The sequence below is a fragment of the Cetorhinus maximus genome, chromosome 9 (assembly GCF_964194155.1).
Source record: "Cetorhinus maximus chromosome 9, sCetMax3.hap1.1, whole genome shotgun sequence".
NCBI lineage: Eukaryota > Metazoa > Chordata > Chondrichthyes > Lamniformes > Cetorhinidae > Cetorhinus > Cetorhinus maximus.
The window spans coordinates 78,667,672-78,684,038 of NC_135887.1; the positions used below are offsets into that span (position 1 = coordinate 78,667,672).

Sequence of the window (16,367 nt, forward strand, 5' to 3'; positions counted from 1 at the left end):
TATATACCTAACCTAATTTCACAGAGTCAACATTTCCATAAACCTTACTCTCATATCCCACAGCGTGCAAAAGCTGCCAGCTATTCAACCATGACAGCCACATCAGCCAGAAAGATTACATGGCATTCACTGATGCTCTTTCTTCTGTCTTGCAGGACAAAGTGGCATACAAAGGAGGCAGCATGAGCTAACCAGAGTGGCACAGGAATTCTGCAGGTTCTAAACCCCGTGGAAGAGATGGTTCTGAACCTTATTGGGACTTCCATTGCTGAAGCCGTGGCTTCCGGCAGAGCTGAAACCATTCAGGACAACAATATCCTTATAGCTAATTCTCCTTCTCTCATCGTACTTCCCTCTCATTCCGCAATCTCTTTGATTTACAGATTGCATAAGGTCCACACATGCACCTCTTACTTCCCCACCATCTCCCCACCCCCACTGTACCACAACCTTAACAGTGACCCTTTGTCCTTTCACACACCCAAGAAGCGCAACCTGGTCAGGCAATGAATGAACAGCAAGAGCACTTGACTTTGTATTCACCAGCTCAGCTACTGAGATTGCGTGTGTTTTAGCTGATAGACTAGAGACAGGGTTTGCACGTAGTAAGACATTGGTCTACTTCCAGCACAGAGGGCAGCCGTCAGGTCGCCAGAGGATGAAGTCACACAAGAGCTCCATTGCAGAGGACTCAAATTAGCACTTAAGTGTGCAGCATACAGATGAATGTTGATGGGTATGCACAAAAAAATTGGTGCATTAGAAAGCCTGCCAGAAAGCCTGCAGTCAATGTCAAGGAGCATGGAGGAGTCTGGCACCAAGTTGGCACAGGCCTTGGTTTGCCATGGTGGCTGAAATGCAGCTGGCACAACAGGCTTCACCAGGATGAAGACATTATGATTGCTGCTTTGAACTGCAATAATTTTCTGCCAAAGGCAGAATTGACATGTGGTGCCCACAGAGTGATGTGCATGATGTCTATGGCACCCTGCACCTTGGGGAAATCCACAATCCTTGCAAAGCCATGCCTTCACTCCACCTGCTGCACTCTGGTAAAAGAGATAAACAAGTATAGTTAGCTCTCATTGTCTCAGTGTCTTCCCTTCCACAACAGTGGATGGCCAACTGTGAGATGTTTCAAATTTCTTCAGCTCCAGCCTGGGAAGGTGCGCAATGCATAATAGTTCATTACCATTGTCACCCTTACAACCACTAACAATGCCATCCTCACCCTGCTCTAAGTTTGCAGTTATGGCTGCGCTAAGTGGGAGATGACAGTGAGGGCATCCTTACAGAAGTGCAGACATCTCACACATTGTTTCCCGTTGAGGATCAGGTTGGAGAGTTGCTCCCTGTACTTCCTAGGCAGAGCTGGACTTCCGCTGAGAATTTTTCTTCCTTACCCTCCTCCTCCCTCTTTCAGCAGTTTGAACTGCTCTGTGTACCCTCTGTTCATTCTCCTAGTCATGCTGTATTCCAACGAGAATGGTTACTAGCGTGTCTGGGAGGAGCTACTTTGTGCAGAAGCTTGGAGGTCAGCAAAAACTCATTCAGCACCGGCCACGCCACTTCCTTTAGACTTTGCAACTTTAAACAACTATAGAAAGCACCAAACTCCTAGAAAATTGAAGCAACAGCTGGAAGAAATCAACCAGCAACCAACCTGTAAAAATTGATGATCCCTTTAGATAGCGCTAGTGGTCCTTCCTGCTCCTGAACCCGTGTTTAGCCAAGTGAGGTGAAGAGAGGGGGATTGGATGCAGAGTTGATATCCAAAATGGCATTGCTGATATCAAGATTATAGAGGGTGCACTAATTGATGTCATGATCTACCTACTCTGCATACTACCAGTGGCTCTTCACTGCACGTTCGCTCACCAAATTTCCTGTGTGACTTGTTCCAAAAAGTATGCGCATCATGCATACCATTTTGGAGGTCTGAGGGCACTCATGGCACCCAGCGTAAATGGGAAAAAGCAATCCCACTTTTGGGCCCAATCACTTGTAAAGGTACACTGCACCGACCAAAACTAAATGAGGTGTCCAACTCTCCTGCCTCCCCAAGGAGGTTACATACCTGTAGAGGGTTAGGAAGAGTCCAGAATGGTGGAACATTATCTTTAAATTGGAGCTAGGTTATTCAAGGGTGATGTTAGGAAGCACTTCTGGAGTCAAAGGGTCGTCGAAAACTGAAACTCTCTCCCCTAAAATACTTTAAGGCTAGGTCAATTGAAAATTTAAAGACTGAAATTGATAAATTTTTGTTAGGCAAGGAGATTATGGGTAATGAAACCAATGAATGGAGTTAAGATACAGATCAGCCATGATCTAAATTGAATGGCAGTGCTGACTGAAGGGGATAAATGGCCTACCTCTGTTTCTCTGCCTTTTTATTCTTTCACAGCACGTGGACATCGCTGGCTAGGCCAGCATTTTTACTGCCCATCCCTAATTGCCTTTGAGAAGATGGTGGTGAGCCACCTTCTTGAACTGCTGCAATCCTTTGGCGTAGGTACACCCACAGTGCTGTTTGGGAGGGAGTTCCAGGGTTTTGACCCAGCGGCAGTGAAGGGACAACAATATGGTTCCAAGTCAGGGTGGTGAGCGGCTTGGAGGGGAACCTGCAGGTGGTGGTGTTCCCATCTATCTAATGCCCTTGTCCTTCTAGGTGGTAGGAGTCCTGGGTTTGGAACGTGCTGTTGAAGGAGCCTTGGTGAGTTGCTGCAATGTGTCTTGTAGGTGGTGCACACTGCTGCCTCTGTGCGTTGGTGGTGGATGGGGTGCCAGTCAAGCGAGCTGCTTTGTCCTGGATGGTGTCGAGCTTCTTGAGTGTTGATGGAGCTGCACTTATTCAGCTAAGTGGGGAGTATTCCATCTCTCTCCGAACTTGTGCTTTGTAGATTGTGGACAGGCTTTGGGGAGTCAGGAGTTGAGTTACTTGCCACAGGATTCCCAGCTTCTGACCTGCTCTTGTAGCCACAGTATTTATATGGCTGATTCAGTTCAGTTTCTGGTCAATGGTAACCCCCAGGATGTTGATAGTGGGGGAGTCAGCGATGGTAATGTCAAGGGGAGATTGTTAGATTCTCTGTTGTTGGAGATGATCATTGCCTGGCACTTGTGCAGCGTGAGTGTTACTCTAGGCATCATGGCGCTGTGGGACAGTAAATCAGGCCTATTCACCATATATTAGGCTTCGGATCTTTGCCTCTGGACAGATTTCTCCCCTTACTCTCTGGAAAGCATTGATTGCCAGTTGCACAGGTGTCAGTCACCCTCTGATATCTCATCCAGGTGGCATCCTTTGTGTTTGAGAGTTGGTAGTGGATGCCATTAAACTACTTGACTGTAATGTGCCTCACAGCTAAGCCCAATCCTGTCATCACCACAGTTTCAGACACATGACTTCCATGAAGGAGAAGGTTTCTGGATAGCAATTACTGATTTCCTCCTCTTTAACCTGTGGGCACCAAGTCCAATTAAGATGCCTCTCCCAAATTCCATAGCTAAGATCAGCTAACTCAGTGTGGACCAAATGCAGGACATTGCATCTTCTGTACGACTCAATGTATTCAATGCTTTACACAGTGGAGCAGTCAGCCTGGGATTCTTAATACAGAACATGAAACATAGCAGGAGACTTTACATAAAAATTATAGTGCAGAAAAAAGTAATTTGGCCCATCTGCTTTGTGCTGGTCTTTATGCTCCACTCTACTCATCCACCCTATTTCATCTCACCCTATGAACCTAGGTATCTGCTCCTTTCTCCCTCATGCATCTATCTAGCTTCTCCTATGCATCTTTGATGCATCTATGCTCATCATCTCAACTACTCCATGTAATACTCTTGAGTAGGAGACATGAGATTAAAAACAAGAATCCACAGCCTGTACTATGTTACTAATGCTAGTCTGACGAAAACAGTTGGCTTGAAAGATCACTGTAAAACTAAAACACTGTATTTACATGTTAGGGCTATTATAATGCCCAATAATTTATTTTCCAGCCATGCATGATCCCTACCAAATAACACCCGCTCTTTGAAAGTTTTTAAAAATCAATCACGAGATTCTTAGCCATATAAATGTACTGGATGCCACAGTACTCCTACCCAAATAAGCACTTGACCTTTCACCTGGCTTCCATATTTTATTTATTAATGTTGCTTCTACCCAAACTTTAAAAAAAATCTCCCCTGTAGGTATCCTTCTTCCCTTTTCATTCTGTTTACATACATGGGTCCATTAACAAGTTCAGGGTATTCAACATGCCCTTTATTTTTTATTTACATACATGGGTGCATTAACAGGACTCTAATTTCAACACAGTCTTAATATTCAGGCAGTTCACCAGACCATGGAATGTCTGCTATTTTTAGAAATCCCATTTGCTGTTGTTGCCTAGTCTATAATTTAAATCAATCTCAAGGCTTAAAAGGTGAAATATGAGACGCACATTTTCAGCTTGGCGAACAAAGGGCAAAGAGTTTAGCATAAAGAGGTTGGGTGGTCCCAGCACGGAGCAGCCGCTGCACACTTCTGCTTTATTCTGGCTGTAGCCCTGGGTGTCCATTCCAGCTGACTTCAATAACTCATCCTTTTTTTTTATTTTCTTCAAGAAGCAGAAGAAATAGTAATTAAAGATCATACAAGGTTTAAACACACAACTTTATAATCGCGCCCTGAGTAGAATTTCATTCCCAACTACAAAAGCAGGATTTCACACCCACTCCTGATCCATCACATACCAAGTCTCGATCCACTGCACACTCCTGAGCTGTCACATACCCATTCCTGATCCATCTCACACTCAACATAAGCATCATACATGTGGTTCTAATGCATCAATCATCCCCGATAGGATCAATCACACTCAAACTTAATATCATTTCCAATTCAACTTGAAAGGATCTCACAACCGATATGAATCACGCACTCTCTCCTAATCTATCCATTTCATGCAGGCAATGCCAATTCATCATGCTGTCTAGAACCGGCCCAATTGTTCAAAACTGGGATTCCATGAAGCAGTTTGGGCAGCAGAATTGTATTCCACCACAGTCTGCAATTGCATGACCCAGCATGTTTGTCACTCCCTCGTCACCATCAATCCAGATGACCAACCCTGGTTCAATGTGGAGTTAGAACAGTATGCTGTAAGCAGCATAACTGAAAATGAGGTGTCAACCTGGTGAAGCACCAAAATGGGACTAAAAGGCTGAAAAGCAAATGCTAAAGGAGAGAGCAAGACAATTCTATTACCATCGACTCAGAACAAAGCTCATACCAGCTCGTACCACATCCAGCCACAAATGGTAATAGACAATTAAGCAAATATTGCTATACAATATCTGACTAGGGGAATCATAAACAATTTTACCAGATAGAACAGTCCAGCTTGTAACAGTGAAATATTAAAACTTAAGGAGAAATTGTATCATCTTTAGAGTAGCTGCATTATGAAACAGTTTTGCTAACTATTTTGCTGAAGGCAAACTTGATTTAATATTAGAAAGGCACATTCTGCCCAATTCAGCATAGATTATAGAGTAGAATTTCTGTGAGGGCTCCTGGGCATCCCACTGTAGCACTACTGTAAAGATGGACATTTACTCTGTCTCTACCAATCTTGGAGCATTAGATCGGGGACGCCTGTACAGAAATCACTGGCATTGTAGTTTAGAACGGAACCATGATTCATACAGCACAGGAGACGGCTTTAGGGTCATTGTGCCTGTGCAGACATTCATAAGCCTTTTTTTATTTTTGACTTTCGGATGTTAAATGCAAAACATGAGCCATATGAACTGAGAAGGGCCCTGGTTAAAGCCCCAAGCTGTGCTCAATTAGTTATCTCAGCTGAGTAAACAATGGAAGCATGAAGAATGGCCTCCAATGGCACTTGTGGACCAAAACCTGAACAGAAGTTGGCAATTTCAGGAGAACATGAGAGAAAAGTGGAGGAAGAGAATAAACTTGCAAATAGATATGGGACATACTTTCCTCCCCTATTTAACTCAGACTGGGATTTTCTGGTCCCACTCGCAACCGGACTGGAGATTCCCGCCCGAAGTCAATGGGCCTTTGGCTGGTCCGTTAAATTTTCCGACTCGCCTACGACGATTCCCGCTGTGGGCTGGACTGGAAAATCCCAGCCTCAGTCTAAGTTTTATGTTGTATGTTTTGGCTCATGCATCTTTGAAACTTGTATCTAACTGGATTTATGGGTTCAGTTAATTATGTTGGGCTGGCTTTTTCCCTGGCAGGAATACCACTTGAAATGGGAGGTGGTGGTGGTGTAGGGTGGGGGCAGAGTTGTGCATTGATGCAAGGCTGAAAGGCCCATGCCAGAGGAAATTCCCATCAACTCTGGATTTTCTGGCTATTACTCAGCCGCGATAATCCTGCCCGCTAACCGTGCATAAACATAGGCCTGAAGCAGTTGACGGAAGCCCCTCTTACAGACCCTCAAATATCACAGGATCATTACAGCGCAGAAGGAGACCATTTGGCCCATCGTGGCTGTACTGGCTCTCTGAATGAGAAATTCAATTAGTGCCATTCGCCCGCCTTCTCCCCATAACCCTGCACATTCTTCCTTTACAGATAACAGTCTAATTCCCTTCTGAATGTCTCAATTGAACCAGACTCCACCACACTCTCAGGCAGTGCATTCCAGACCTTAACCACTTGCTGTGTGAAAAAAAAAATTTCCTCGTGTCACCTTTGCTTCTTTTGCCAATTATTTTAAATGTGTGCCCTCTCATTCTCGATCCTTTCATGAGTGGGAACATTTTCTCCTTATTGACTCTATTCATGATTTTGAATACCTCTATCAAATCTCCTCTCAGCCTTCTCTTCTTCAAGGAAAACAGTCATAACTGAAGGTCCTCATCCCTGGAACCATTCTCATGAATGTTTTCAGCACTCTCTTCAATGCCTTCACATCTTTCCTAAAATGTGATACTCAGAACTGGACACAATACTCCAGCTGAGGCCCAACTACTGTCTATTACAAGTTCAACATAACCTGCTTGCTCTTGTACTCTATGCCCCTATTAATAAAGCCTAGGGCACTGTATGCTTCATTAACTGTGCTCTCAATCTGTCCTGCCAACTACAATGACTTATGCACATATACACCCAGGTCCCTCTACTCCTGCACCACCTTTAGAGTTGTACCCATGATATTGTCTCCCCATGTTCTTCTTACAAAAATGAATCACTTCATATTTCTCTGCAATGAACTTCATCTGCCACCTGTCTGCCCATTCCACCGACCTGCCAATGTCCTTTTCTAAATCTACACTAACCTCCTCACAGTTTACAATGCTTCCAAGTTTCATAGAACTGCAAATTTTGAAGTTGCACCCTGTACATCAAGCTCAGGATTGTTAATATATATCAGGAAGAACAAGGTTCCTAGCACTGACCCTTGGGGAACTCCATTACAAATCTTCCTCTAGCCGAAAAACTATTAACCACCACTCTATCTCCTGTTACTCAGCTAATTTCATATCAATGTTGCCACTCTCCCTTTTATTCCATGAGCTATAACTTTTCTCACAAGTTTATAAGTGAGGCACTATATCAAATACCTTTTGGAAGTCCATGTACGCCACATCAACAACACTGCCCTCATCAACCTTCTCTGATATATCTTCAAAAAACTCCAGCAAGTTAGTGAAACACCATTTTCCCTAACAAATTTGTGCTGGTCTTCCTTAATTAACCTGCATTTGTCCTTGTGATTATTAATTTTGTCCCGAATTATTGTTTCTAGAAGTTTCCCCACCGCAAAAGTTAAACTGACTGGCCTGTAGTTGCTGGGCTTGTCTTTACACCATTTTTTGAACAAGGGTAAATGAAGGGGCTGACGGCAACATCCCCTACTGGCTCCCTGTTAGACTCCCTCTTCTATGATGGATGTCAAGCAGAAACCCAGGAAAACAATGCTTTCTTGGCTCATGTTTCTGAGAATGAACACCCATGTTTAGGAGTTGTCTCTCGCTTTTGCTCCTGCCACCCATCAGAATAGGGGCTGACTCTTTCACCCATCTCCCTATCTACCATCAGCCTCTCTTTCCCTCTTTCTCCCACATTCAGATCCTGCAGTCACAGCTCTCTTCTCACTCTCTCTTTGCACTCATAGCATGCACACCCTGCAGCCTTGGGGATGCATGTCTCTGCAGTTTAACTACTTAATCTCTGCCTTGCACAGTCGGTACATCCACCCGCCTCTGCATTCTCTCTCACTTGCTTCCAGCTCTCCCTCTCTTACCTTTCACAGAGTGCACATATTAGGGTGTTCAAAATTATCAGGACTTATATTAGAGTTATAGAGATGTGGGATTAATTTTGACCGTTCTTTTAAAGAGACATCATAGTCACAGAGAGCTAAATGACGTCCTCCTGTGCTGTCCGATTCTATGATTTTATCAGCAATCAGGTTCACTTCTCTCTCCCTGTCCCTGCCCCACAGCATACAGACCAATTTGTTTCACCCTTTCTCTACAATTCTCTATCCTTGCTACCCACCACCCCCGCATCCCACCCCCAACCACCACTCCCCACCCCCCCCAACACCCCCACTGCAAACATGTCCAGTAGCCTTGAGTCTTCTGTACGGAGTGTGTCCACCAATCAGATGAGGATGTTTCCACTAATTTAGAATCCTGAAGGCTGAGAAGGGATGCAACTGCAATCAGTTTTTAAAATAATGAAATGAGGCGTAAAATGGCTCTATTGTGTGGCCCAGTGTCGCTGCCATTTTCATCTGAAAGCAGGCCTTTCAAACCTGGGTGGTAATGGGCAGTCTGGGAGGGAGATGCAAGACAAAGGTTGGGGATCCCGTTTGCATAAAATTCCACTACTTTTGCCCTTTCCATAAAGAGGATCGAACAATGTTAATTTTAAGAGCTTGTACCTCTTCAACAGAAAATAAAGGGAATCCAAACATATTTCACAGGCTGCCTTCCCCATTCTCCACTTTAGTCAAATCAAATGCTTTGAGGGCTTCACACGTAAAAAGGCAAATTCAGCACCACCCGCTGGTGTTTGAAATACACATGTTGTGAAGCTAGGCCTGACTTGACAGCTCAGCACTGGAGTCCTTCATTGCACTGATTTAGAAAGGTACGACGTAAACAGCCCTTCAGATAAGCTGGTGCAGTTGTAATAGCAGATGTTGGTCACGCTTTGTTATGTATTTATATTGCAGTGCCAAAGTGACAGGGGTCCGTTACACACAAGATGGCATCACTGCGATCCAAACAGCCAATACAGGAGCTCTCCTATTTCTGAGACTCCTTGAAAGCACCAGGTCTCTTCTCTCTTAGGCTGTCCATCGGGGCTGAGGATGACTTGCTTCCACACTAAAAATGAGCTCTCAGGTGATTAAGAGTTTAAAACATGACCTACAGCCTCTGTCACAGGCGAGGCAGATGGTGGTAGGGGGAATGGGTGGGTGGGGTGCCTGGGTTGCCACGTGCTCCTTTTGCTGTCAACACTTGGCTTCAGCTAGCCCTTGGTGATGAGACTCGAGATGGTCAGCTCCTTCCTGGATGCTTTCCCTTCACTTCAGGCAGTCATGGGCCAGGGATTCCAGATGTTGGTGAGGATGTTGCACTTTTTCAAGGAGGCTTTGAGGGCATCCTTGAAGCATTTCCTCTGCCCTCCTGGGACTCGCTGACGGTGTCGAAACTTCGAGTAGAGTGCTTGTTTTGCGAGTCTCATGTCAGGTATGTGGACGATGTGGCCCGCCCAGCGGAGCTGATCGAGTGTGGTCAATGCTTTGATGCTGGGGATTTGAGCTGAGCAAGATGATGTTGGTGCACCTATACTGTCAATGGGTTTGCAGGATCTTGTAGAGGCAGCGCTGGTGGTACTTCTCCAGAGTTTTGAGGTGCCTGCTGTACATAGTCCACATTTCTGAGCTGTACAAGAGGGTGGGTATCACTACTGCTCTTTAGACCATGAGCTTGGTGCCAGGTTTGAGGTCCTGGTCTTCAAACTCTCTTCCTCAGGCAGCCGAAGGCTGTGCTGGCACACTGAAGGCAATGTTGAACCTCGTTGTCGATGTCTGCCCTTGTTGACAGTAGGCTCCTAAGGTAAGGAAAGTGGTCCACGTTGTCCAAGGCCTTTTGATAATCCGGGGGTTGGGGGGCAGTGGGGGCAGGGCAGTTGAAACAACACTCACGGAGGCAAAGGGTCAAGGCTCAAGAAAAGGGCCTTTCCTTTGACTTTTTTTTTAAAACAGCGGACTTATTTTCTCGAGTGGATATCTGGACTTTGTGGGCTGATAAGCAAGCTTAGCCTGGTGCACATTTTGATATGCTCAGAAGAAAGAAGTCTTCCCCGTCTGTCTTGGTGACTGAAAAAGAATAAAAGCACGTGGATGCAGCAAGAAAAGAGGTCACAACCAGAGCAAGAGTCTGGTTAAAATACATGGAAAGGTTGGAATCAGAATAAAATTGTGGAAAAGGGAAGCATCAATCAAAAAGACGTCTTGCTGCCTATAGCCCCCTCTATGGCAACCTTCACAGGTGGATGAGTACTGACAGGGTCCGCATATGTGAAATTAATAAAGATGGAAAAATCACCGAGTGAGAGGTCAGGAGATAAATCAGGGAGCAGTCGGGAGATAAAACAGCGATAGTTCAGGGGACTGCCTCTCAGTCGGCAGAGGCAGTTGGCAGTGCAGAGCCAGAGCGGGTGAGGGCCCAGAAACAGTAACCATCAGCTAGAAGAGCAGGCGAAAAGAGGGCCTGGAGACAGTAATCACCAGCCAGAAAAGCGGGTGAGGACCTGGAGGCAGGATTCACCACCTGGTGGTTACAGCCCGGAGCAGCACAGCACTGACCAGCAGCGAGATCACGAGGCCGCCACTGCTCTTTACTAGGTAACTGGCAAATGGTAAACAACCGCACATGCAGTCACTTGATCAGCACCCCATCCATCCTCTTGAACATTCATTCCCTTCATCACCAACACACAGTAGTAACTGTGTGTATCATTTACAAGGTGCACTGCAGCAACTCAGCAAGGCTCCTTCGACAACACCTTCCAAACCCATGACCTCTACCATCTAGGAGGACAGTGGCAGCAAATGCATGGGAAGTTCCCCTCCAAGCCAAACAACATCCAGGAATGATATTGCCATTCCTTCACTGTCGCTGGGTCAAGATCCTGGAACTCCCTCCCTAATAGCACCATGGGTGTCCCTACACCACATGGGCCGCAGCAGTTTAAGAAGGTGGAACGCCACCACCTTCTCAAGGGCAGTTAGGTTTGGGTCTTTAATGCTGGCCTTGCCAGCAATGCTCACATCCCAGGAACGAATTTTGGTGTGGGGTGGTGGTGGGTTGTACTATATGAGTGGTGCAGAAAAGTCCTGCATGTTCAAGAATACATAATCCAGCTTTGATCAATATTGAACTATTTGGAAGGAATGACTTTCTGACAGAAAGTTACCAAGCTCAACCTGGGATTGAGGCGCGGAGATCCAATGGTAACAGCACTAGGGAATCTGACGAGTACAACAGAATCCATAATACGCTGCAAGCTTGAGTAATTTTTTGTTTTTTTACACACTGCCTCGGCCCTTTAAAAATGTCAAGAAGAAGCATAATCCAATTGCCCATGTTTGTGCTGGCAAAAATGGGAAGCAAAGGGAGCTGCTGTAAATCATCTTTTTAATAATAGTTTTTTAAAAAAAAAAAATTTTTAGGATCAATATGGTACGACAAAGACAAACAGGATAAGCAGGGCTTGCTTTCCACACTTAACGGTAAGGAATGCTTCAGTAAATGAGTCCCAGGTTTTTGCATGCTGGCATCTAATTGGTGCACAAACACGTGCCGCGACTGGGCACACATGCCAATTTCAGCTCTGAACAATTTCAGCTCTTGCACTGACTTTGGAGCCAGGTCACTGCATCAAAGCCATTGGGGTACAAGGGGCATCGGCATCTCGATTGCTACAGCAGCCAGTGCTTTGGCATCAAAGGAAATTCATTAGGCAAAATGCACAATAAATGCTCATGTCGTTCAGACTGGAAAATATGGCATCAATTAGAAGATCTGAGTAGTCACATTTAGACAGGCTTCCAATTAGAACAACTGGTTTGAACACTCAGAAGAACTATTAATATCTCTCCCACTTTCAAAACAGTAGCTTGAGCCCCAGCCTCGGATAAAAAGAATAAACAACATCCAAATGTAATTTGCAGTGCCCAGCACTCTGTCCACCTCACATGTTCTCGTGATAACAAACATCTGATTTTTTTGTTCTTTTGAAAAGCACCCTCAGTTTTTCCAGATAGACTTCCAGCAGGTCACGCCTGACTGAAAATCATTAAAGTAACAGTACAGGATTACCGGGACAAACCATTTTTACTTAGCCAGCTGTATAAATATGCAGACTTCTCTATACACGTCAAATAGAAAACATAAAAGCTTGCAGGGCAATCACCTAAAACCACTCTTGTCTAGATTTCCCCTGTTTTTTAAGGTGGGGGATCAGGCAGGAAATGGGGTGGAATCTGTTACACGGGAGTGCTGCTTGCTTTAACCAACATGCGATTTTCCATTAAACATTGAACATGACCATGAATTTTGTCCTTTTTTGGAAAAAAAACTGTTCTCGTCAACTTTGCTATTTTCCTTTATTTGCACAACCTGATGGGTTTCCTATTCCTAATTCTCTGTTATCTTGCTCTTTGGGGAAGAGGAGGTACAATGCAGGGAGATCACATTAGTGAGGGCGCTCCACAGATTAATAGCACCCATATACCAATACGCCTATCAGAATAAACAGACAGAAGTGCCCATACCTGTTTTTGACTGAGATGCAGTGCTTGTGGAGGCTTTATTTTACAAGGCAGGATGTCACAGCGTTATGCCATGGGCTGAAAGCAGATATGGAGCCTCTCCCGCTCTATGTGCTGTTCTGCCAGTGGCTGTTAATGTCATCACCGCACTTCATTTCTAATCCATGAGTTTATGCTGCCAAGGGGCTGACACTGAGGACATCTTGTAACATAAGCTGCACAAACATGCACGGATGCATCGAGCAAGCTAGGGATTTCATCGGCTTCCCCATTGACAACTGACTCCAACATGACAGAATTCTGTGATCTTATCCCAAGGTACAAGGTTTCTTAAATTGCACCATGTGGTCATACGTTCTCCAATGGCGTGACATTAGCCGGTAACGAATCAACTTTCTCAATGTGCAGCTTGCTCACGATCAGCAGAGAACCATCGTACAAGTGAAATCTCACTTCCCTGGAAACAGTCACAATGCCTTTGTGTTTCTTTAAATACTCCACCGTTCTACCACTTTTGAACTCAGAAGATCAAGTTTCTGGATGGTGTTCTGGAGATGAAGCCTTCCCTTCCAGAGCCATATCAGATGACATCAGTGTGCTTTCCTGGACTCTAGCTGAGCAGCATTTTAAACTATCAACAATAAGCAAGAACCACAGCATCCAGGCTTGTGCTAGTGGCAATGGGAACCAAATGGAACTTTTTATTAAAAAAAAGATTTATTTCCTTCAACAGGGTCTATTTATCCATCAGAATCATCATTGAGGACATCATAAATGTGTTCAATGCATGCCTTTGGTGCATCAATCAGGGACCCCAAGTCAAGTGCAGGTCTAAAAGCTTGTGTGATGTAGTGCATAGTGTACAACCTTGCCTTACAAAGTGATCTTCATTGATGGCCTAGAGCATGAAGGCTTCAGTAAGAGTAGTGGCTTGAAGAGGAAGTAAGGAATAACACGTTTGCTTCAAAAGACAATTGTGTCAATCTGTTGTGGGAGATCTTCTTTCACCTATCACAGTTGGTCACAGTACAAACAGTCCTAGCTACAAATTCCCCCTTTCCACCATCATTTACCAACCTCTCTGTGCACATCAACGAGCAAAGCTTCAATTCCTGCCTCCTCACCAAAGTCACTTCCAAGTCTTGCCAACAAAAATGTCTGCAATTCCAACAGCTTTAGTGTTACCGTAACATTAGTTACAAGCCATACTGTGTACAGATAGTTACTTCTTCTTACAATCTCTACTTTCCCTTGGTGCTGATTTAAGACCTGTGAACTTTTTACCCTAACTTCATGCTTCTCCTACATGCTACCTGACTGGTTGCTGGGTGTGGTGTGACTGGCTTCTGTGTGTCAGGATGATGCATGCCTCATGGCAGCTAGATCCTGACATGGACTTGCTGCCCCTTTTATGCTAACGCCTGGGCAACACAGCTCTGCTTCCTTTCTGCCACATACCTAGGCATTTGAGGGAGCTGCCAGGAGGGCACATATGCAGCTATCCTGAGAGACAGCACTATCATTACCTCCACTACTTTTGGCCATGCCACTTAGCTCAGGCACTGGCTCTGCATATAGGGTTGCAACCCTCCAGGATTGGCCTGGAGTCTCCAGGAATTAAAGACCAATCTCCAGGACACTGCTGTGTGCAGTCCTGGAGAAAAATCATCAGGACTTGAAAAAAGATTGGGGTTTTTTTTGTCATTTTTCTAGCACATCTCTCTTTACCAGATATAAAAATATTGAAAATTGGGGCAGAAAAGACTGGCTGACAGTCAAGCATCATCCAATTGGGTAATGAGTCTTTTTGCTTTCCAGTTGGTGTAGGAAGGCAGTACGTCACAAGGATGGATGTGTTGGCCAATGAATAGCTGGAGCGTAGGGACAAGTCATGTGATGAAACCTCCAGGAATACATTTAATCACAGTTGGAAACCATACCTGCGTAGTCACAGAGCTGCAGGAAAACACAGCTAATTATCCCAATGAGATCATCAACAACTTGCATTTATATAGCATCTTTAACATAGTAAAACATCCCATAGTGCTTTACAGGAGCATTATCAAACAAAATTTGTCACCATGCCACATAAGGGGATATTAGGACAGATGAACAAAAGCTTGGTCAAAGAGGTAGGTTTTAAGCGTGCCTTAAAAAAGGAGAGAGAGGTTGGGAGGCAGAGAGGTTTGTGGAGGGGGTTCTGGAGCCTATGGCCCAGCCAGGTGAAACCAAGGTTGCCAATGGTGGAGCAATGAAAATTGTGGGGGGGCATGTAAGAGGACAGAATTGAGGTAGGAGGTTTGTCTGCAACAGACACTCGAGCATGTCCAAACATGTAGAGGTTGCTATTTCCAATTCAGTATCCAAGGCCTCTATGGCAGTAGCGTCAGCATCCACAATGAAGCACGGGCTTCCCTTAATGCTTCTATCTTAAGAGATTTGCACTGCAACAAATGCAGCAAGTAAAAATGATCTCCAGTTACCAAAAAGGTGCAATAAGAAACTCAGTGGCGTTGACTTTTTCTCACACATAAAGCACGTGAGTTCAGAAACACTTGTAAGGACATGGATAAGTGGCACTGCATAATAAGCAATCAGTGAAGCTTTTACTGACTTTTTCGCACACATAAAGCACGTGAGTTCAGAAACACTTGTAAGGACATGGATAAGTGGCACTGCATAATAAGCAATCAAAAAAAGTGCGAGGGAAGGTCACTATTGGTAACACACATGCTTAGAAAGCGTGGTTTACTCATCTTACTGTCCTTGACTTGGTAAGATCATTAAACCTCTTCCTTCTCAGCGCATAAAGTTTGCACAGTCCTGGCCATCTTGTTCCACTAACCATGATATACTCCCATTGGGACTGCCCTTCTGTAAGTTCCAGTAGACTCTCCATCCTTTCCCAATTTCCTGTTGGAACAGTTCCACATTTGCTGCAGTTAATTTGGGGGTGGGGGTGCGGGTGCGGTTGGGGGGGTGGGGAGCGGTTGGAGGGCTAGTCAGAGGAGAAGGCAGTCTGTGCTCTGTGGCAACCCTTTCACCCACTCTGCAGGCTGCCTTTGTGATCAATAACCAAAAGTCCTCTGTGCATGGATGCTGTTTGAAGCTGTTGAAAGTCTGTACTGGTGCATTCTCTCCCAACTCTGAACAGGCGAGCTCTCAGCCACATAATTATTCAGCAGAAAAGGTGGCTATTTGGCCCATCATGCCTGTGCAAGCTCTTTGAGAGACCAATCAATTAGTCCAACTGCCCTGCTCTTTCTACATGGCCCTGCAAACTTTTCCTTCCCCAGTATATACCTAATTTCCTAGGTCAGGTTAAAAAATTAAATTTTCATTGCTCTTTTACATTTAAGTTAGTGCAATCTGCTACAAACTGGTGGATACATGATTTGCAATCATAGCCAAAGCCTTACTCAACCATCCTATCAGGGTGGACATTCACATCCAAGCATCTTTGCCACAACCTCTACAGTGACCCACATTATTTCCGGCCCTGTATCAATCTCAACAGCATCTCCTTCCAGGGTTTCA

General features: G+C 44.8%; 1 protein-coding gene across 6 annotated transcripts in view; it reads right to left on the reverse strand.

Annotated features, from left to right (window-relative positions):
- The window catches only part of LOC144684740 (potassium voltage-gated channel subfamily KQT member 1), a 767,141-nt gene that overhangs the window by 370,371 nt on the left and 380,403 nt on the right, over window positions 1–16,367 (reverse strand). The window contains exon 15 of one of the 6 annotated variants that reach the window (XM_078548918.1): window positions 4,269–4,613. The exons of the other annotated variants lie outside the window; for them this stretch is intronic. Coding sequence (XP_078405044.1) covers window positions 4,607–4,613 — 7 coding nt within the window. The 3' untranslated portion in view covers window positions 4,269–4,606. Of the gene's footprint in view, window positions 1–4,268; window positions 4,614–16,367 lie in introns of those variants that run through there. 6 annotated transcript variants of the gene reach the window in all.